The 24,066-nt window shown below is 39.7% G+C and overlaps 1 protein-coding gene across 3 annotated transcripts in view; it reads right to left on the minus strand.

Annotated features, from left to right (window-relative positions):
• Nucleotides 1–387: 387 nt before the first annotated feature.
• Nucleotides 388–24,066, minus strand: part of cicb (capicua transcriptional repressor b) — an 88,416-nt gene continuing 64,737 nt past the window's right edge. For 2 of the 3 annotated variants that reach the window (XM_062992737.1, XM_062992739.1), the window contains 19 exons: nucleotides 22,649–22,798; nucleotides 21,544–21,700; nucleotides 18,828–18,936; nucleotides 17,761–17,943; nucleotides 17,540–17,672; nucleotides 16,963–17,141; nucleotides 16,228–16,360; nucleotides 15,941–16,038; nucleotides 14,519–15,347; nucleotides 11,878–12,017; nucleotides 11,595–11,740; nucleotides 11,277–11,458; nucleotides 10,814–11,179; nucleotides 8,305–8,624; nucleotides 6,410–6,564; nucleotides 4,134–4,294; nucleotides 3,896–4,030; nucleotides 3,675–3,806; nucleotides 388–2,169 (listed from right to left, as the gene is read on the minus strand). In XM_062992737.1, the coding sequence (XP_062848807.1) occupies nucleotides 1,910–2,169; nucleotides 3,675–3,806; nucleotides 3,896–4,030; nucleotides 4,134–4,294; nucleotides 6,410–6,564; nucleotides 8,305–8,624; nucleotides 10,814–11,179; nucleotides 11,277–11,458; nucleotides 11,595–11,740; nucleotides 11,878–12,017; nucleotides 14,519–15,347; nucleotides 15,941–16,038; nucleotides 16,228–16,360; nucleotides 16,963–17,141; nucleotides 17,540–17,672; nucleotides 17,761–17,943; nucleotides 18,828–18,936; nucleotides 21,544–21,700; nucleotides 22,649–22,798 (3,968 nt within the window). In that variant the 3' untranslated portion in view covers nucleotides 388–1,909. The remainder of the gene's footprint in view (nucleotides 2,170–3,674; nucleotides 3,807–3,895; nucleotides 4,031–4,133; nucleotides 4,295–6,409; nucleotides 6,565–8,304; nucleotides 8,625–10,813; nucleotides 11,180–11,276; nucleotides 11,459–11,594; nucleotides 11,741–11,877; nucleotides 12,018–14,518; nucleotides 15,348–15,940; nucleotides 16,039–16,227; nucleotides 16,361–16,962; nucleotides 17,142–17,539; nucleotides 17,673–17,760; nucleotides 17,944–18,827; nucleotides 18,937–21,543; nucleotides 21,701–22,648; nucleotides 22,799–24,066) is intronic. The other variant, XM_062992738.1, reaches the window with a different exon arrangement.

Genomic DNA, 24,066 nt, shown 5'->3' on the forward strand with positions numbered 1-24,066 from the left:
ATTTTCTATATCTAAATCATTACATTAAGGAAAATATAATAAAAAAGAAATCAAAAGTTAGCTATGGAAAATGTGCACGTTCATTTGCTGTGTTTTATTATTTTGTATCGTTACGAGGAAAGCAGGTATTTTATTAGACACTTTTTCCAATCAGTCAAAATCTAGGTCTTCACACTATTTATACATGCACTTGTATTTGAGCATGCAGGGGCAAGTAGGGGCTCAAAAGCAGTAGTCCACCTAGTGCTGTCTGACCATATCAGCCATACTGTCTAAGGTTGTGTGTAAATATGACAATATTTACTGAAGCGCACAACTGTGTCATATTTTGATTGTAGCATCCACCACGAGACGCTGCTTCCTGCAAGGACAGTTAATACAGTTGAGTTGTTGTTCATTTGAACATCTATTTATTCATATACTGAGAGAAATAGATACAAATGTAAAGCTTATTTGTATAAATCTTTCACATCCTTAGCAAAATTAGCAAAATGTTAATATTCATGTTCATTTCATTTAAAGTTTTTCTTTGTTTTACAACATCACTTCCTGTAATGGTATTGTTTAACATTGAATAATGCTCCTTACTATGGTTCAGTGGCGTGATACTCCACCGGTTCTATGTACAACATGAACAAACCTTGCACAATACAATCACCACAGATGCCCTGCCTTGTCCTCCTCCTCCTCCTGATCGCTCTCTCTCTCTGTCTGCTCAACCTAAAGTAGCTGAGACGTAGAAAGATCAATAAAGTAACAGAGGACAGGAGGAAGAAATGGAGGAGGAATGAAGCAACAGGAATAGTGAGGAATGTTAAGAGCTAAAAGACTGGGATATACCAAACAACACCTTCGATATTTAACTTTTCTGTTTAAAAAACATCACATTTTCTCAAAGATGAACCGGATGTGGAGTTTCCAGGAAAGCATGATGAAAAGCTGCAGTAAATGTACTATGGTATACTGATCAGATTCACATAAGAACAGTAATGAGAAATCCAGTTAGGCACTGATCTCAACATTTCAAAATCCAAGTCTATTTTCTTATTGAAAAGTTATTAAACATGTTCCAACGTCCTTGAATATAATGGCAAGAGAAAATTAAATACGTTGTTTCTTAATACAGGACTATATGGAGGGGAAAAAAGTCCAATCAGTGGTCATAATGTTCCCACTGACTTCCCTTCTAAAGGCGTCTTCCTTCATAGCTGCACCTTAGGACCGATTCTAGCCTTGATTAGCGTCTGCTACAGCCAATCATAGGAAGAGGAGCTTTTAAATGCTAAGCTTGTCCATTGATGAGGTTATTCAGTGCCTTGACAAACAAACCAAACAAACTTTGATAAAAAACCTTCAAAAAATGAATCACTGGAAGAAAGAAAAAAACTGGAAAAGTATTAAAAAAAGAGTCCATTGTGTCTTCATCATCTTTAAAACCAAGCCAAAGGAGGCCGGCCTCACAATGACTGGCGGTAAACTATGACATGCCTATGACAAACCATCTATGCCCGACCGTTACCAATTAAAACGATACAGTTAAAAAAAATCAGATGCCCTTATAAGTCCTGCAACGGAATCACCTTGACGGTGATCATTCCAAAATCTTCAAGTCTTAAAAGTCTAAAGGAAGCCTTAGCAGTAAATAATGCTGCAAGTTCAAGTGCAGATATTAAGACAGTGATCAGTGGTGTAAGTGGGTAGGTGTGTAAATGTGACCTATGCAGAACCATTTTACAATAAAATGTCTCAAATTTTCCATCGTCTATTTTAAAATACTGCGGAATTCAGTCGGAAAGCCCAACAAACATCGTTTCCCACATTCACACACTCCGAGGAGTCGCTGTGAGTTTCACAGATGCGCCCGGAGCAATCCGGTAACCAGTGGTTCCTCTCAGCCAGTCCGTCAAACTCATCTGGTAGAGTCCAGGGAATCGGAAAGGTTCAGGTCCTCCTCCCGCTCCAGCTCTTTCTCGGCACACTCGGGTCCTCCTCCGCCCTCGTTGCTGGCCGATCCGGACGGTCCCGGGAAGGAATCCGACGTCCCGGGACATTCGGCGGGCGCTGCACTTTGCATGATCTTTTGGCGTACCTCGCGGATCTTCAGCTGCAAGCACACCTTGGTGGGGAAGATGTCGGCGTACCTTGACTGGAATGCAGCAGTGGCCTGGGCTGCAAACAGAAATATAGACAACATGAAATACACTTGTGAGTTAGAGGTTTCCACTGGACACAGGTTGCATTTATTGTGTTGATGTTAGCAGGATGAGCGCTGTAGTATTGCAATTGGCATAATGGTATTCAGACTGCAGATGAAGGTCTTGACTAAGGTCTAAATCCACACTGGTGCTCACAATGGAATGTATAAACCATAGAAATGAACAAGCATGCACAGATCTCTGAGCCATTATGTATTATGTAATGCCTATCATGTTCATTTGGTTTGATGCTGCAGACAACATAATATCTTCTACATGATATGTAGTGCACTATGTAGCCTATATGAAATTATTATGAACTTGGCCTGCCAGCTATTTTTAAGCTACTTAACTACACCCAAGTTCTGTATCTTGGTCTGGGTGGGTCCAATTCACTGGCCGAAACGCAGGAAACACCCCGGAAAGGTCACCAGTCCATCACAGGGCAAACATACTCACACACTCATACCTAGGGGGACTTATTAATTTATTTATTAGGATTTTAACGTCATGTGTTACACACTTTGGTTACATTCGTAACAGGACAAATAATCACTGGTCACACAAGATTCATCAGTTCAAGTCTTTAATATCAAACACAGTCATGGACAATTTCATATCTCCAATTCACCTCACTTGCATGTCGTTGTACTGTGGGAGGAAACCGGAGCTCCCAGAGGAAACCCACACAGACACGGCGAGAACGTGCAAACTCCACACAGAAAGGACTGGGACCGCTCTACCTGGGAATCAAACCCAGGACCTTCTTGCTGTGAGGAGACAATGCTACCCACTGAGCCACCGTGCCGCCCATCGTGCATAAACCATAGAAATTTACAAGCAGGGCATGCACAGATCTCTGAGCCATTATGTATTATATAATGCTCATCATTTTCTGTATCCTGGTCTGGGTCACGGTGGGTCCAATTCACTGGGCGAAAGGCAGGAAACACCCCAGAAAGGCCGCCAGTCCATCACAGGGCAAACACACTCACATACACACACTCCTACCTAGGGGGACTTCTGTATCTCCAATTAACCTGACTGCATGTCTTTGGACTGTGGGAGGGAAACAAGACCACCCAGATGAAACCCACACAGACAAGGGGTGAATATGCAAAATCCCCACAGAAAGGACCCAGACCACTCCATCTGGGAATCAAACCCAGGACCTTCTTGCTGTGAGGCAACAGTGCTACCCACTGAGCCACTGTGCCACCCTGGTATATACAATTATTGATTTTTTATAAGCTATGTAAACTATACAAACTTGATGGGTATACAATTACAGACTTTAGTCCATCTGTTTCTCTGAACACTTTGTTACCCCCCTGTACTCAGAAGGGATCCTCACAGAACTGTGATGGTGATGAGGTGCAGTAGTGTTGGGAATCTTAAATACTCCTTAAACCTACTGGCATTTTATTAAAAACACCCCACCAGCTTAATAGGCGGCTGCATCACCGAGTGCCCTGTTACCTGAGGGAAAGAAGCCATGCTCCTGAAATAGCTGCATGACCAGAGCCCTCCTCTGATCCAGAGTTCTCCTTAGAGACGAGTATGGCACCTTATCGAACTCCAGCTCGCCCAATACGTCCTCTCCATCTGTACCTGCCATACATAAAGACATGAAAAATGTCAAACTCCGTTGGGGTGTGCCTCTCCAGGAGGTGGTCGGTATAAAACTCGGGATGTATTACCAGGCCTGTCGAAGGTAAATATGTCCCCCTCGCACTTGGCAGCACTTTTGGGTGTGTTAGGCTCGGAGCTACAGCTGGATCTGCGCCTGTTCTTTCTCTTAGGAGAGATGGGGTCGTCCGTGGAGGAGTCCAGATCTGCACACAATAGAAACATTAAATACAATTATTTACTACTAAAGTCTGTACGTCTTCAACTTTGATCTTTTAGCTGATAGTAGCTTTAGGTAGCAGTTCTTGCCTCTCTCACCAGTGGAGTTCTTCCTCTTTCTGCGATAGCTACCCAGGATGGCACGAGGGGATGTGGCTAGGCTCTGCAAGGTTGGCGAGGGTAGAACCTCTTCTGGACGAAACTCAGGCAGCTCTGCAAATCGTTCTTCAAAGTACACCTCAGACAGCACCCTGCATACAGATTTAATAAAGTTGCTCATTTAAAAAAAGATTAAAGCATTTGATATGCTGAAGGTGAGGCATGGAAGGCCAAAAGGTCAATTTTAGTCACATTAATAATCTTGTAGCTTTTTGGATAAACAGCCAGTCTGACATAACATTTACATTTACAGTATTTAGCAGACACCTTTATCTAAAGTAACTTACAGTACTGTGACAGTATACAGTCTGAGCAATTGAGGGTTAAGGGCCTTGCTCAAGGGCCCAACAGCAGCAACCTGGAAGTGGTGGGGCTTGAACCAGCAACCTTCTGGTCCAGTACTAGTCCAGTACTTTAACCACTAGGCTACAACTGCCTACAAACATTATTTTATATTTACTTTATTTTTGCCATTTATTGGACGCTTTTATCCAACACAACTTACAGTATACAGTCTAAGCAACTGAGGGTTAAGGGCTTTGCTCAAAGGTCAAACAGTGGCAACTTGGCAGTGTTGGGGTTTAAACCAGCAACCTTATGATTACTAGTAGGCCTACTAGATCACTGAGGCTACAACTGCCCTATAACATGCTCCACTAACATTCTTAGTATAAAAATGTCCAAATCAAACAGAACCACTTCTGCGTACTCACGTCTACTCACATTTTAAAAAGCTAACAAATTGGGTTAAATTGTAAGACAGCATATAATCATGTCATGCCATTTACACTCATATATTAAGCTAGCATATCCACATATGTCCCTTTTCTCTGTAATGATTTGTATTAACCTAACACTAGTCTTCCACATTCTTCTGGGCCGGTGCAGTTTTTTTTAAAACCCAATTCACACTATATGAATGACTGAAATTGCACCCCTGATGTTTTAAAGCTACACATGAGGAGGCTTTGAACACAAAGTTTTTCGGCACATCAAGTCTGCACAACAGAAGGGAGACCAGTGAAAAAAAAACCCAAAAAAAACACTGAGGTCAGCGCCTACAGACACAACATCCATTAGAGAAGTGCATCACAGGAAAGGGCTGAATGACTGGCAACAGAACATTGGGAAACATACAGCTGGTGAATTTTTAGAAAGGAGAATATCAAGTGTGCGTAGTTAAAATGTAATGTACTGAAATGTTCAATATTTTGTAAGATAAAAACCTAAATATTTAATTAGTTTTCTTACACAAATGAAATAATAAAAGACCACAAAGAATTTGTAGAAATTATAAAATGTCTAAACTTTTAAAGCATTCTGAGCAAATTGAGTCATTCTTAAATTAACCAGATATGTTCACAATTCTTGTAGTTTTAATAACCACTGGTATTAAGTGCAATCCTGTTATGCCATCCCTCCTCTTTCCTGGATCACTTCTTTCCATTTGCAAGCACAGGATCGCGTATGGAGAGCCCCCCACTGCCATCCATGATCAGCCATCCCTATGCAGGCACCTCAGTCAGTAAGCAGAGGTCACAATTGCCCCGGCGACAAGGAACCCTGTTTAGCCAATGTCCCTCCCTCTACAGACACACAACCAGTCGTGTAACTGTGTAGATGCCCGACCGGCTGATAGCAGAGGTTAAATTCAAGCCTGAGAGCTGGAGATCTTAGCACAGTTGAGCTAGCTTGTTTTACCACTGCACCACCTGAGTGCACCTTTACTTGTACTCTTATAATAATCGATAAAGCATGGAATTCAACCAGAAAAACAAAGCTTTAATTAAATATGGATTACGGCAGAGTTTCAGAACCACTGGGCTACTGGGACGGCATCTTGTGACATAATATATTGTTTCTATTTCACTGCCATCAGAGCTACCATCATTAACATTCGGGCAGCTTAGCTGGAAAGTATATTAGCCCACTGCTGCTGAGACCCGGGGTTTGAATCGCAAAACGGCCAAGCCATTGGGAGGTGCAGCAATTTGAGTGACTGGGACGCTCTCAGTGCCGGTCCCAATTCTGGATTAAGATATGTTTGTTGCATCAGGAAGGGCGTCCAGCATAAAAACTGTACCAAGTCTGGTATGGGGACCAGATCTGGTGTTGCAAATCGTCGACCTTACCAAGAAAAAGTTAAATCTACATCATGTGTGTTAGGGAACATAAAAATTCACTGCTGTGTCAGGAAGGCAACTTACTTGTCGACTGAATCAAATGGGCGCTTGAGGGGCGGCGGGCGAGACTTCAGCTTTTTGGGAGGCGGTGCATCTTTGTCTGACTGTGAAAGGGGTGGAGCAGGGTCTGACGTCGATACTGGTAATGGAGAGCAGGACGCAGAGTCTCTCCATTCGGTCTGAAAGAAAAACAAGGAAACTGTATTAAAGTTTTGTCAGCTGCATGTGACCCCGAGGTTTTATGGTAATTACTGCTTCTTACTTCTGACTGTAAAGAGTTTTAATGAGAGACTTTCGCTGCTAGTTGTCCCGCCGTTGCTTTTAGGTTTCACATGCTAACTGGTAGGAGGGAAATGAGCACAACATGTGCTTATTTGTGTTCTGCAAAAAGGGAAATGACTACGGTGCTTCTTGTGATTGACACATTAGTAAAAAGGATAATGAGCTGTGGCAAATTATAAACTGACTTTGTTTTACTGACACAGATGCATGGCTAGAAGCTTATTTACACGTATGAACCACATGTGCTAAACACAAAAATGTATAATATTAACTTAATATATGCAGTTTACTAATAAACTGCACCTTTTAGATGAATTATGACGATCCTGAACTTTTAAGTCTGACAGATACCACTCATAGTTAAGTTAATACACAGCAGAATTTTGATGGTGTGACGCAAATCGTTAAGTCATTGTGTGCATTTTTTTTTAAATACAGTGGCTTTTAAATACACACCGTTCTGCTAAACATCAACATATTCAGAACAACTGTGCATGTCACTGTCAAGATATACAAAACAAATTGGGCTAATGGTAGTTACCTGTGGTTCATTACATAAAGACCTGAGTGACCTGGATTAAGGCCAAATTCTCATAGCAGGGTGACTGTGTTGCAGTATCTCTGAAACAGCACAGGCCACTCACAGGCAGTCTGTAATAGGTACCCACAGACAGGGGCCCGAGAACAGACAAGCCACGAACAGCTGACAGGTTGTTAGGCAGCCAAGACTCATTGATGCCAGAGCACATAAAGGCTATGGAATCTGGTACAGACCAAACAGAAGACCACCTTAGCAGTGGTCAGCATGGTGCTGTTACCTTAATAAATGTATTATTAGCATATGACAGAAACTGGCCAGTCTCTAAAGAATTCAGATTTAGATGTATCAGAGTATAATCTCTGCAAAATCAATTTGAAAACACAAGATCAATTTATAGTTTGATTGTTCTCCCATTAAAGCTACTTAGTGTTTAAGGTGAGTGCATTTTATTGTATTTATTTCCATTTTCTTTTTCCATCAACCGCTTGATCCTGGTTAGAGTCGCAGTGGGTCAGTTTCCAACAGGAATCATTGGACAATCAAGGCAAACACACTTTGGATATAGTGCCAATCTATCGCAAGGTTCAGCCACCCCCCTTCAGACACCCTCCTTCAGACACCCTCCTTCAGACACCCTCCTTCAGACACAGCCAGTCAAGTCTGTGGAATCTGGACCCAGTTCTCAGCTGTAGTGGGTTAGCGTAATCACTTTGTCACGTATAGTACAAACTGAACCATGACTATTATCGGTCCTGATTCATCTTAGAAATCATTTTGTTTGCTCAGATTGAACCATTTTGTTTCTTGTTGGCTTTCACATGAACAAAGAAACTGCCATTCAGCTCAGAATGTACTGCATCAAAGAGGTGCAAATTCAATTTTGTGTTTTTGAGGCTGTACTTTCGAGGGCATTTTGCAGAGTGGCATCCACTGTTACTCTTTGCTTATACTGTTTATCCATGTTTAAAACATGAAATAAATTTCCATTTTTTTTTCACTAGTGCAGCTAAAATCCAGCCACTCTGTAGACTCAGACCTCTTTGAAGCTCTGAAGCTATGTCATCTTGATCTCTGATTTGTATTTGTTGCTGCTCACCTCTTTCGCATTTGGCTCTTTGCTGCGTGCGCTTGTGGTTCCAGTCTCACCCACGCTGTGGGCTTCAGCTTCTGTTGAGCTCTCCTCTTGTGTGGCGAGAGCAGCAGGGACCGTTTCTCCTCCTTTTTCCGCTTCGAAAAAGAGACTGCTACCACTTTCTTTTTCTTTCTCACGTTCTCTTTCTTTGTCCTTCTCTTTGTCTTTTTCTCGTTCTTTCCCTCGCCCCCCTCCGTCGTAGCATCCAACAGGGATGTTGGCCAGGGTGGCCTTGACTTTCTGAGGAGGCCTGGCAGGGACCGGGGGCAGCTTAGAAATGCCAGCTAGGAAACACATAAGGGCATCTATATTATTAATATACATACCTAGTATTCTAATTATAATGCTTAATATTATTATTATACATACCTAATATTCTAATTATAATGCTTAATATTATTATTATTATTATTATACATACCTAGTACTCCTATTATTATGCTTATTATTATTATTATACATACCTAGTATTTCTATTCTTATGCTTATTATTATTATTATTATATATACCTAGTATTCTAATTATAATGCTTAATAATATTATTATACATACCTAATATTCTAATTATAATGCTTAATATTATTATTATTATTATTATTATACATACCTAGTACTCCTATTATTATGCTTATTATTATTATTATTATACATACCTAGTATTTCTATTCTTATGCTTATTATTGTTATTATTATATATACCTAGTATTCTAATTATAATGCTTAATATTATTATTATACATACCTAATATTCTAATTATAATGCTTAATATTATTATTATTATTATTATACATACCTAGTACTCCTATTATGCTTATTATTATTATTATACATACCTAGTATTTCTATTCTTATGCTTATTATTATTATTATTATTATTATATATACCTAGTATTCTAATGATAATTCTTAATAATATTATTATACATACCTAATATTCTAATTATAATGCTTAATATTATTATTATTATACATACCTAGTACTCCTATTATTATGCTTATTAATATTATTATTATACATACCTAGTATTTATATTATGCTTATTATTATTATTATTATATATACCTAGTATTCTAATTATAATGCTTAATATTATTATTATACATACCTAATATTCTAATTATAATGCTTAATATTATTATTATTATTATTATACATACCTAGTACTCCTATTATTATGCTTATTATTATTATTATACATACCTAGTATTTCTATTCTTATGCTTATTATTATTATTATATATACCTAGTATTCTAATTATAATGCTTAATAATATTATTATACATACCTAATATTCTAATTATAATGCTTAATATTATTATTATTATTATTATACATACCTAGTACTCCTATTATTATGCTTATTATTATTATTATTATACATACCTAGTATTTCTATTATTATGCTTATTATTATTATTATTATTATATATACCTAGTATTCTAATTATAATGCTTAATATTATTATTATACATACCTAATATTCTAATTATAATGCTTAATATTATTATTATTATTATTATACATACCTAGTACTCCTATTATTATGCTTATTATTATTATTATTATTATTATACATACCTAGTATTTCTATTCTTATGCTTATTATTGTTATTATTATATATACCTAGTATTCTAATTATAATGCTTAATAATATTATTATACATACCTAATATTCTAATTATAATGCTTAATATTATTATTATTATTATTATTATACATACCTAGTACTCCTATTATTATGCTTATTATTATTATTATACATACCTAGTATTTCTATTCTTATGCTTATTATTGTTATTATTATATATACCTAATATTCTAATTATAATGCTTAATAATATTATTATACATACCTAATATTCTAATTATAATGCTTAATAATATTATTATACATACCTAATATTCTAATTATAATGCTTAATATTATTATTATACATACCTAATATTCTAATTGTAATGCTTAATATTATTATTATTATTATTATACATACCTAGTACTCCTATTATTATGCTTATTATTATTATTATTATTATACATGCATACCTAGTATTCCTATTCTTATGCTTATTATTATTATACATACATACCTAGTATTCTTATTGTTATTATTATTATACATACCTAGTATTCCTATTCTTATTGTTATTATATTATTATTATTATACATACCTAGTATTCCCATTGTTATTACACACACACACACACACATATATATATATATAGACCTAACACCACATATGTAAACAGCTATATAATTATTATACTTACCTTAGATATGTAAGTTTAATGATGTTCTTAGTTTTTTTTTTTTTTTTTCACAATGCTACTATTTGCACTTCTGGTAGATGCTAAATGCATTTTGTTGCCTTGTAACTGTACTGAGCAATGACAATAAAGTTCTCTAAAATCTATCTATCTATTCATCTACTTATTTATTGGTTTATTTATCAGTTTACTGCTTTGTACCTGTACCAGGCTGAGCTGGGCTGGCAGAATGTAAAGTCATTGACACTCCAGATGGTGGAGCTGTTGAGCTGCCGCCTTTATTCAGTCTTTCAGTGTGTGAGAGAGGTGTTTTTTCAGTCTGTCTGTCCAGTTCTGGGTGTGCAGGACCGTGCCCATGCTTTTCTGAGCCTGCCAGGGTCACCGTTGTTGCAGATGTGGTGGACGTGTGTTTGGGTAAGATGGAGGGGCTTGAGACAGAATAGACCACGCTGGGCGGCATTGTTGCTGCCGACACTACTCCAGTTGCCAAGGTGACAGCAGTAGAGGGGTAGATTGCTGAGATGGCTGGGTTGGGAGACTGGGGTGGAGCTAAGAGAGGAGGCTGACCTGTTAAAAAAAAAAAGAATGACGCATCTTAAGAATGTTTAAGCAACTCATAATAGGCTATAATTAAGACTAAAAATAAACACTGACAAACACTGACCGGTAATAAGAGGCTGCACCAAAGTTGGCCCAGGATGGCCAATTGCTGTAAAAGTGGCTAACGAAGGCTGAACGTATGCCATGCCAGGTGTGGGAGCAGCTGTTTGGGAGCTGGAGCCTGTTGCTGTGGATACAAGTGGAATAGTAGAAGGGCCTCCTTGAGCGGACTGGACATATGTGATTCTACAGAGAGAAGGAAAACTGGTTCAGAGAGAAAGACTGCAGTACTGCGGCACCGTGACAGTGTAGGAGAGGTGAGCTCGAGAGTGGAGAGATGGTGGAATCGTGTCGTGGGGGAGTGGAAGTGTGTGCATCATACCTAGTGGGTGGAGGAGGCAGCAGCACAGCTTGTGAGGGGGTAGAGCCCGGGGCAACCACTGTGGCTGCCGCCATGGTCACAGGGAATGTGTTCCCTGCTGGAGGAAGCTGGGATTGCACAACTGGCATAGGGGCAATCTGAATAATCTAGAACAAAACAGAAAAATATTCAAAAAATATGTGTACACAAATTCTCACAGACAAGCTCCAGAAGTATAAACCCTCAGCTGTAAGCATTACTGAACAGGAGTGGCTCATTAGCGGTGTCGTAGACGTTTTCACACCTTGTTTCCAGACTGAGCTCCATTCTGGACAGGAAGAGGCGGAGCCATCAGGGGAAACTGCTGGGAAGGGGCAGGAGTGGTCCGCACTGTTGCCATGGGAACCAGCATCTTGCCCTGCAAAACTGGAGACTGCGTTTGCACTGTAGAAAGAATAAAATTGCCAGTGTGATATAAATAACAGGCACTTCCTCACTCTCAGCAACTATTTAGCACAAGTCACACAGCAGAACAGCAACGGCTATCAAGCAGAGCTGCATTCTTTCAAATAACTGCAAAGCTATACAGATCAGAGTTGTATTATTGACATGATAATGTATACATTTAGCTTGATATTTTGACCTCATTTTGACCTTCAGATGACTACAGAAGAGATTCTGAACATTTTATCAACTATGCTGCATCGGTTGCGAAAGCAAGCCTCACATCCTCTGTATATTGGCATCAATATATTTATTACATTACAGCTCTTCTGACTCCCTTATTTTGATTGCTCGGAAAGTGCTGATTAGTCCTTTGATCTGATTGGGTACTGCCAGCTGCTAGTAGTCTTCATAGCAACAGCTAATATTCAGACTTATTACCCTGACCATCAAATGTAGTCCAACAAAAAGCATGATTAGAAACGTAAATGTAAGAGTGTGGTGTTTATATTTCTTGTTTAAACCGCTTAGTGGCTCTTATTGAGTTCCAAGCTTGAGCAGTGAATTCTCTAAGTCTATGGTCAATTAGCTGACCTTTTGTCTTTTACATATGACACATGTAGCCTGGTGAGACAAACACAGTACCCAAAGTCTTATATTGCAGTATGTCAAATCATAGCAAAGCTACACAAAACGGAGTTTCATTATCAACATAATAATGTTTACATTTAGCTTGATATTTCCACCTCATTTCGACCTATGCTGCATTGGCTGCCAAAAGCAAGTCTTATATACTCTACTGTACATATTTGCATTAATACATGGATTATATTACAGCGCTGGTGAGACCCTCATTTTAGTTCTTTGATCTACATGTGTGCTGTCTTTACAGCAACTGCTAATTTTTAGCCTCGTTTCCCTGACATCATCGAGTGTAGTCCAATAATAAGCATGACTAGAAACATAAGTGTAACAGAGTGTTGAAACTGCTTCATAGTTCTGATTAAGATCCAAGCTTGAGCAGTGAATTCTCTATGTCTATGGTCAATTAGCTGACATTTTGTCTTTTAAATATGACACATGTAGCCTGGTAAGACAAAAACAGAGCCCAAAGTAGTTCTCAAACTTAGAAGAATAAGAAAACTGTAATGAGTAGAACCATTCTTATAAAACTTGAGTAGTGCATAATTTTGTGACTTTTGTTGTGAAAATCTTGTTTCGTGTACCATATGATAAAGAAAGATCAGAATACATAATTGGAGGAGAAATGCTCATCATTATTACTATACTGTAATATTGCTTGGTGTTTTTGGTACAGAAGGCTGGCAAGTGGTGATGATGGATCCAAGTAAGGATGATACAATAACAAACAGTTAAAAATGGTTACCATGGTTTATGTGAAATAACGCATAAAATGTGCAGTTAATAAAAAATAACTGACTTTGCAGAGTATCTGATATGCATTTTACCACCTGCTGCTTACTATTGTCCTCTAAAAAGTTCTGACATTAAATTGGTCACTTTTAGCATTCAGAATTAGAATTTTTGCGATAATGTTACTAACAAGACCAATGTACTACGAGTAGGACTGTAATAAATTCACGGGAATCTGAGCTTGACCTCGTTTTTCAAATATCACAGCAGTGATTTCACAGTAGTCATTAAACTACACTCATAAATTGATTGATAGAATAAATGGAAGCTACAATACATAGTACAGCCTACCTTAACAGTTGAATGGAAATCTAGAACACCCTGAATGGTGTTTTAAGCTGCTTTACACTTCGACATCTTGAACATTTTGACTGAGCGATAGCTAACTGAATTGCCGTAGGATTGCTAGGACCGCCTCATAGTGCAAATTAATCGGAACACTATGTTAATGAAAAATGTTAAATCGCTAAACACAAACTTTAAACTTTCAATTGCATATTGATGGCCTGATTTTCACATCCCTGAATTAGGTAGGGCCTTAACTATGAGCTACAATATAATAATGTACACTCTTGCAAGTGACTATCATTTAAAAAAAAAAATCACATTTAACTAACAAGGTCTTAATGAAATACAACTCAATCCCAATTCCAATCCAAACTGTAACACCACAATCCATTACCATAATTATTACTATGTAAAAGGAAATCATGGTAATTAACAAGGTCGGATTGTTGTTCCAAGCTTCCTTGACGAAAGCAATTAAAAGTGGACTACATAATACTACATTATCCATAATAAGTTTGGAGGCCAGTGGTGGCTCAGTGGTTAAGGTATTAGATTAGTGATTAGATTAGGAAGGCTGCTGCTTAAGGCAGGGCCCTTAATCCTAATTTGCTTGCTCAAGGGTCCAGGCTAGACTTCATGTTATTTTTACATCCCTCACACACCCCAATGACCTTGCATTTCTCAAACCCAAACATGACAGACTAAACTCCACTCAATGCACTTTTAACATGATTAACATTTCTTTATTCGCTAACATTGACTCTATGACTTCTCCATACCTCTTGCTCCTTGGCTGACCACGCCCACTGCAGGGACAGAATTGTATCCTGACTGCTTCCCATTAGCCAGAGTGACAATTGTGGGCGGAGCTGTGGGCACGGTAAAGACGCCAGTTGGTGAGTTGACAGGCTGTTGAGGTAAAGAGCTCTTGGAGTTGACAGACAGGGTGGGCAAGATGTACTGAACTTGTGTGACTGCTTTGTGGCCAGCAGGTTGTGCAGGTGATGTGGTGGGCAGAATGTGAGGCTGCAGCAGGGGCACTGGTATGGGGCCGTTACTCTGAGTGGCTGCAACTGTAGCAGGGGATGCTGTGTTTTGAGGAGGAGGCGTAATTAGCTGGACAGCAGACGGAGCCTGAAAAGTGCCACCCAGCACCAGATTTAGCCCCCCTTGTGTTCCAGGTGCGGTTACAGGAATGGACGAAGATGAGGAATAGTATGCGCCCCCTCCTGCTGGTGCCAGAGTCGCCCCAAAAAACTGTGCATGGGGGGCGGCGGCTTTTCTTTCATGAGCCGACTTGCTGGCGATCGGCACCGGAGTGCTGACAACAGGTCGTACTACGTTAGTGACGACAGTGGATGCCACCCTCAATGCACCCAGTGCTGAAGATGCGCTGACCGAGGTGGACTGACCAGAGGAAGACAGGGGGAGACCGTGAGACGCTCCTCCTTCGGCATGCCGCCGTTCTCCGTCTGCTCCCTCTATTGCTCGCCTTCTTTTGAAGGGGGCGTCAGAGATGTGTCTGTGGACTGGGTAGGAGGAGAGAGAAAGGCTGCGCCCGTGTCCAGGGCCTGACGCTGTCGAGCAGATCACAGGAGCAAAGATTCTCTGAAAGAAGAAAATAATTGTAGATAGTGATAAGTGATTAACTTAAGGGGGTTAAGCCCCAACACCACCACTGTTGGGCCCCTAAACAAGGTCCATCAGCCTCTGTTGCATGCAGTGCATTCAGTCCCGATTTGAATAAAAGTGTCCCATGTGTTCAAAATTTTTATGTCACTCACATTACCTCCACACTGGCTGGCGAGGGCCGCAGACTAGCACCCGTCCCTGTCTGACAAGTGTGAACTCCAATTATTTACAACAGTCAACTGTGGATTACAGAGGGAGCTGTAGCACATTTAGAGAGTCACCCTATACCCCATGTGTTCCCCGTAACTCCACAGCTGGCACCACAGACAGACAGCAAGAATAAAAACTGTATCCGACCTGCCCTCTCTCAGACACGACTAACCATGTCCGTTGAGCACCTGCCCGGCCCCTAGTGTTGCTGAGAATTGAACTCTGGAGCTGGAACTCTCCACAGCAGTGGGTTAATCAATAAGTATGATGCCGTCCACACACACACACACACACACTCAGCTTTATGCCTAGAATGTGCTTGCATGTATTACTCGTGTAAGAAAAGTGAAAGGTACTACCTTGCGTTCACCTTCGTCCCCAGATCCAGTTTCACTGTCGCTGTCTGTGACTTTCTCCTTGCACTTAAGATCTATGGAGCTGCCTGGATATGGGTCCTCTGTATTGGACGAGGGAGAACACAGAGGGTTGGAATATCTGCTGCCCTTATGTATGTAAGATCGAGGTCACAAGTTTACAAACACTTGTAAGGAAAATGCATGTAATGGCAGTCTTAGACTTCAACGTACATACCAACAATCTGAAGCTTAAATGTAATGGCATAGATGATCATTGTATGCTGACTCACCGATGACATCATCGTCCCCCTCCTCCTCACAGATGACCATGCGTTCATCATCGCTGGTCATGTCTTCACTCATGCCCCTCTGGACATGAGGTAGAGCCCCACGGCCTGAAATCTGACCTCCTTCGCCACACATCTAACAAGGGAAAAAACAGAGAAAAATGTATCAGGTGTCCACACACTTTTGGCCATAATGTGAAGCTGTGGCCAACAGTGAAGATTTATTTATTTTATTAAGATTTTGTTGTCATGTTTTACACACTTTGGTTACATTCATGACAGGACAGGTAGTTACTAGTTACCCAGACACAGTCATGGACAATTTAGTATCTCCAATTCACCTCACTTGCACTTGGTTTCGGACTGTGGAAGAAAACCAGAGCACCCAGATGAAACCCACACAGACACGGGGAGAACATGCAAACTCCACACAGAAAGGACCAGGACCATCGCGGGTCCGGGTTGCTGTGAAGTGACATTGCTAGCCACCGTGCAACAGTAGAGAAAGCTAAAATCTGAAACCATAATTTGTACCAGACTGGTCCAACTTTACATGGTAGGATAAAACTGGAATACCTAACAGATACCAATGGACATAAGGAGAACATGAGCCCAATCAATCCCTGGTCAACAAGAAACACCTCGATTTCTGTTCAGCTTTTGAAACAGCAGTTTGATGCATAAAGTAGCAATGAGTGAGCAATGACAGTGTGAGTGTTGCACGTGTTTGTGTTTTACCTGTGCAAGCTCTGCTAGAACCTGAGGGTTGCCCCTCTCGCTCCTCTCCAAGCTGTGCATAGCGCTTTGTGAGAAGGCACGGGGGCGGGCGTGGCCCTCCCCTCCAGAACGATCGGACATGCCCATCACACCGGGCCCCACTGCTTTGAGCTCAGAAGCCATGGACACTGAGGGAGGCTCTGAATGGGAATAATGAAGATAATAAGAACGTGATTTTTTTTGTATCATTTGTATATGGCAAAAGTTTGTGGACACCCCTCTTAATAATGACTCAGATAAATAAAATGAATTACATTAACTACATGGTTTTAAGTTTGTATCAAGAGCTCAACAGTTTGGGGAATCCCCTTTCCTGATCCAGCATTACTGGACCCCTGTGCATTCGATGAGGTTCATAAATACATGCTCTTTTAGAGTGGATAAGGACAGATGTCTACACATACTCCAGCTGTTACTAACCCTACATTAATGCCTACGGTTTAGAAAAGTCCAACAAGATCGTTGTGTTCACATACTTTTGACCATAGTGTGTAATACCAGCTTAATGTCCTAAAATAATACAGAATGCTTTTCTTACCTGTCGTCTCAGACATGCTCCTCTCTCTGATGTCCTTTCCACCCGGAGCATTCCGGCTTTCGCTGCTCGACTTCTTCCTGTCCTTATTGCACCACTTCCAGTCTGGATGGGCCTTAAAGTGGGCTTCCTTAACCTGTGGATCCAGGAGACATTCAGCACCTCACTAATACCACAACAAAGCCTTCTCATGAAACACCAGTATATATATATATATATATTACCTGGAATGCGAGGTCATGATATTTCTGTTTCTCTTTGGGTCCCAGAGCGTACCACCACTCGCCCAGGATCTTGCTAACGGTGCGGTTGTCTTGATTCGGGTGCCGCTGATGAACGAGGGCCCGATGGCGCTTGCTGAAGATCATGAACGCATTCATGGGCCTCCGGATGTGATCCTTTTCCCTCTGAATGGAGTGTTTTATAATAATTAGGGGGGGAACTGAAGCACATTATGTCATGTTATGTAAACTTTATTTATGAATTGTTAGCTAAGCGGCCTTTACCAAAACTTTGTGAATTGTTCATGTATTGCTGCTGGTTTCGTCTTTATTGCGGCCTTAATTACTCAGCCAGGCTACATTATGGTAGTATTTGGGATGCATACATCAAGCATACATCTTTTGTGTAATGTTACCAACCTTTACTATAATCTGACTTTGTCAGCTCATCCAAACCAGAAATGTGTCAGGACACATGATTTCCGTCACTATAAGTATGCTCTCTTTGACAAGGACCCTATGAAGGTCACTAAATGCCCAGCTGAATGGAATGTAACATTCCGCCTAATATGAATCTACATATAAAATAAATGCATTACTGGCACTACACATTTACTCTAGTATCTCTAATAAATACTAATGTAGCTGAATCATTTGTATATGATATACTTAATTTCTCTGTGCACTGCCTGAAGCATGTGGCTATAGTTCACTCAGTGTCAGCACTTACTGAGGAGCACACTACGCCCTGTGTTTTCTTTTACTTCTCATATCAGTGCCTTAACCAGACAAAAGGAGTCGCTGTTGCAGTGGGATCTTCCCTCCCTCAGACAAGGCCAATTGTGTGTGTTCAGCGCCTGGCCAGATAAGTGGCACTGATAAAAATTAATCTCAATATTCAAGCCTTTGTGATGGTGGTGACTTTTTTTCATAAGGTAAAACCAAAAAACATTGAAATATCCTGTTACAGTAATAAATGCATAATGTTCATAAAGTGATTTATTTTGATAAAAATGTGAGTGTTTCATTCTCAGTTCAAACTGGCTTAGTTTCTGTGTTTGACTGTGTACCTTGCCCGGGCTGTTCTTATCATCTTTGGGCAGAGCGCTCAAAGATTGAGTGCGACGTTTGCCGGGAGATGCTGAGACTGGTGGGTCAGGAAGGAGGCCTGGTAAAAACCTGGATATGCGCACACACACACACACACACACGTGCACACAGAGGTTTGACATACAATTTTGACATTTAGCAGACGCCTTTTTTTCAAAGCGACTTGCAGTACTGTGACAGCATACTGTCTAAGCAATTGAGGGTTAAGTGCCTTGCTTAAGGGCCCAACAGTATCAACCTGGTAGTGGTGGGGTTTGAACCAGCAACCTTTTGATTACTAGTCCAGTACCTTAACCGCTTAACCACTAAACAGGCAAGTAAACTGTACTATGTACAATATACAGTATATACTATATACCTATGTATACATTCTATATATACTCTATATTCTACGTATATCAGTAAATGCAGTTTGTGGGGATACAATTACTGACTGACTGCAGTACATATGTTGTCAAAATAATCTTTGCACTTTGTCAAATTAATTAATGGAACAATGTTATTTGGGAGGTGAACCATTCTCAGTACTGCAATGAGACATGACATGGTAATAACACTGTACTGTGTGTTGTACTGGTATTGGTGTAAAAGGTTTAAAAAAAAACAAAAAAAAAAACATTAATGCCAGAGTTAGAACTTTCCACACTTCTGATTGGTTGTCAAGTCTAAGCTGTTAAAATTACCGAGTTTTATTTCTCTTTTGAAAATGTGGTCATGCTGCACCTTCTGCAATTTGTGTTTCATAAGAGTTTTTTTTTCTTTTAGCCGGATCTAAGTACCTAGGGGTTAGTTGGGGTTGAATTACTCTCTGGATTGAAAAACAACCACAGTCCTGAACAGTATCACTTCACCAAGGACTACAATTTGAAAACATCTTCACAATCTGCAGACAATGCTTGAATTTCAGAGTGTTTGTGTTTTATGTATGAGTCAGATTCATCGTGCCTTCTGCAAGTGGTAAATCTCCCTCAGATGTCTAAATAGGGCACTGGCTGCTCTGTAAAATATTCTAACGTCCAGTGTTATGTAAAGTGTCCACACATTTTATCTTTATGTAATTACCTATTCTTATCATTACAGCTTTTGATATGATAAAACAATAAATTTCACAGTACAATAAAATATGACAATATACCAACAGCATATACAGTATATATATATATAAATAATGGTATATTACAATGTAATAACGCAATATACACTGATCAGCCATAACATTACAACCACCTCTTTGTTTCTACACTAACTGTCCATTTTATCAGCTCCACTTACCATATAGAAGCACTTTGTAATTCTACAATTACTGACTATTTCTCTACATACTTTTTTTTAGCCTGCTTTCACCCTGTTCTTCAATGGTCAGGACCCCCACAGAGCAGGTATTATTTAGGTAATGGATCATTCTTATCACTGCATTGACAATGACATGGTGATGGTGTGTTAGTGTGTGTTTGCTGGTATGATCAGACACAGCATTCACTGTCACACTCTATTAGACACTCCTACCTAGTTGGTCCACCTTGTAGATGTAAAGTCAGAGACGATCGCTCATCTATTGCTGCTGTTTGAGTTGGTCATCTTCTAAACCTTCATCAGTGGTCACAGGACACTGCCCACGGGACGCTGTTGGCTGGATATTTTTGGTTGGTGGACTACTCTCAGTCCAGCAGTGACAGTGAGGTGTTTACAAACTCCATTAGCATTGCTGTGTCTTATCCACTCATACCAGCACAACACACACTAACACACCACCACCATGTCAGTGCCACTGCAGTGCTGAGAATGATCCACCACCCAAATAATACCTGCTCTGTGGTGGTCCTGGGAGAGTCCTGACCATTGAAGAACAGCATGAAAGGGGGCTAACAATGCATGCAGAGAAACAAATAGACTACACTCAGTAATTGTAGAACTACAAAGTGCTTCTATATGATAAGTGGAGCTTACTAAAAACCTAGTGAGCTGCCTTGCTGCCTAGTGCCTACCTAGGCAGCTACCTAAGTAGAGAGGATTCTAATAAGTCACTGTAAGTTTCGCTTACTAAGCTAATACAGTTAGCCTTAGACCATTTAAACCAATGGACCAATGGCCAGCTAACATCTCCCTTCGTGTATCGAAAAAACTAAACTTAAACTTGTAAAAAATAAATTTATTTACATTTGAAAATAACTTAATTGCTCTGCATTTGTCAGCCATATTTGTATTTTTTTTGTGAGAAAACTTGTGCCACACTGAATGTTGGGATTGCCTTTACCGCTAAAGAAGCATCATATGCTCCCTTGTTATTCAGTCAGATTATTGTTTAGAATTAAGGCACCTCAGTAGGCAGCATTTTAAGGCATCTAAGAATTTAGACAGCCTTCTTCTTGGGAGCATGTGTATGATGACGTAAAATGCTGTCTATGTAGAGAGCTAAATAGATTTTTAGACAGACCCATAGTATTGTTTGAACAAATCACAGCTAGTAAAATGATTTATATAATAAACTATGAGACACTGTGTAATGCAGGTACACTAAGCTGCATTAGTTGTAGTTTGTACTGTAAAGAGAAATAATCTTGCTTTAGCTTTCAAAGTTCCTTTAATTATCGTTCCTGTATGAGGGCTTGACGACCCACGTTTCCACTAGTGTTGAGTAACCTTTAACCCACACACACACACACAGAAAGCACTCACGGGTCGTCAACATCGCTCTCCGTTTCACTGTCAGGTCTCTCTCTCTCCGTCTCTCTCTCTTTCTCTTGATGAAGGTCGTCTATAGAGGGAGTGGGGCGCAAAGACAGGTTTGATGCTCCCTCAACAACCTCCTTCACCACTGAGCCACCCTGGGACTCTAACAGAAAGAAACAGGACTACATATACAACCTGACAACATCATAAAGAGTGCATTTACACAGCCATTACATTTAGAATAAAATGCTGAATGCTAAAAACCTGGACATCAATAAATGATACAATGAACACAGAGTACAAGTGGACAGTCCTTCTAATTACTGCGTTCAGGTGTTTTAGCCACATCCAAGCCAAAAGGGCTTGTTGTGGAGTGTCTAGCCCAGGGCCTTGACCTTAACCCCAATCACCATTGGGCTGAATTGAAACATGGATTGCCATCTAGGCTTGCTCATCCAACATTAGTGCTTGACCTTATGGAGGCAATTTGACAAAATGAACACAAGTTCAAACAGACACACTTTAAATTCTTGCAAGGCCTTAAGGTTTTTCGGGCAACTCTGTAAGAATGCCCATTGGTTTGGAATATTTGTTTAACAAGCTCATGGTAAGGTGTCAATATACTTTTGACCATATAGTGTACCTCTGAACTTAAATGCAGTGGGGTAACTCAGTGGTTAAAGGACTGGACTAGTAAACAAAATGTTGCAGGTTCAAGCCTCACCACCACCAAATTGCCACTGTTTCAATACTGTATTCAGTCATAATCGTAGGTCACTTTGGATAAAAGTGTCTGCTAAATGCCACAAATGTAAATGTAATCATAAGCTGAAACAGCATGGTAATGACAGGCCCACATTTATCACTGTATCTGACTTTAAACGCTCCAATCTAGCATAATCTGATGAGTGGTGACATTGTAATAGATAATGGAACATGATAGTATTACAGTGTCTCGATGCCATTTTAAAAAAACATGCATAATAAAAACCTAACAACAAGAAATAAAAATATTGAAAAGCACTGACACTGAAAAGTGACTAATTTATGCAGCAGGTATTCAGTAAATCTGGTAGATTCGAGAGACTTCACTTCTAAAAATAATAATTACCTTTCTTCAGCGTGCCAGCCTGGGAATGATTGACAGACTGCTGGCCCTCACCAGGCTGAGCCGACGGATCTGATTGGGTGGGTGCCAGGAAAGGGACCAATGAATGCCAAGGAAACACTGGTACTGAGCGTGGCTCTACATTAGTCCATACTACAGATGGGGGGAAAAAGAATTAACAGTCAAAGTCTGTTTCTACACCTTGCAACTCGGTAATGAACATCTGGGAACCAGACAAATCAGTTAATTTGAAATAGAGAAAAAACAAGTCAGGAATAAGGAATAAATGATGGTTCTAAAATCAAAAAATCCCTAAGATCACACTTGATGGTAAAAATTGTGTTAAGGCACCTTCTTTTACTTTTGAGTTCAGGGGTTTCAGTCACACCAATTGCAATAACCTTATAAATGCATATACACATACGACATACAAAATAAATGAAACGCTTTGGCAAATGCATTTGTCTTTGTTCCAGCATGACTGTGCTTCTGTCTACAAAGCGATGTCTGTAAAAACATGGTTTGGCAACTTTGGTGTGTATGAAAATGATCATCATTGTTTTATAGCTTATGTAGATTACATCTTAAATTTCATGTTTTAGTCTGGCATTTTTAGTTGTCTGTTAGCTACTCATTTTTCTTTTTGAACAAAAGCACTGGCCAATATAGGCCAAATCCTCAACTGAGGTATACAGAATTTTATTTCACAGTTATGCTGTATATTTTGGTTTAGCTTTTTTTAGTAGAAGAGTCATAGAAAATGCTGCCAATGTTAACTGTGTCAGATTTTTGCACAGCAGAGCTGATGCAGCTTAAATCTGTACGGTTGTAGTGCTGTCTTTTCTCATCCCTCTTCCAAAAAAAAATTATATAAACCTCTTTTTGTACAGTCAATAATCAGTTCTAATTTGTAACATAACAGCTTGAATGACTTTCTAGACTGCAAACGGTAAAGTGGTTTATAGATGCTTAATCTTATTCTAGATGTTTGCATCGTTAGATGATAAACATCATCATAATGTCTTATTAATAACTGTTTTAAGTTTAAGTAGTTATGTATATTTATTTATTTACTAGGATTTTAACGTCATGTTTTACACACTTTGGTTACATTCATGAGAGAACAGGTAGTTACTCATTTACTTAATTTTGTATCTCCAATTCACTTCACTTGCATGTCCTTGGACTGTGGGAGGAAACCGGAGCTCCCGGAGTAAACCCACGCAGACACGGGGAGAACATGCAAACACACAAAAAGAACCTGGACCACTCCACCTGGGGATCGAACCCAGGACCTTTTTATGACAGTGCCACCGCACCGCCCACAAGTTTAAGAAGTACCAGATTTTTTCAGCATGGCCTTTCTGTTTTAGGTTTCACATTGATTATAACCCTGAATACTACTTCTTTATAGCTCCTGC

Source organism: Trichomycterus rosablanca, chromosome 3 (genome assembly GCF_030014385.1).
Source record: "Trichomycterus rosablanca isolate fTriRos1 chromosome 3, fTriRos1.hap1, whole genome shotgun sequence".
Classification (NCBI taxonomy): Eukaryota; Metazoa; Chordata; class Actinopteri; order Siluriformes; family Trichomycteridae; genus Trichomycterus; species Trichomycterus rosablanca.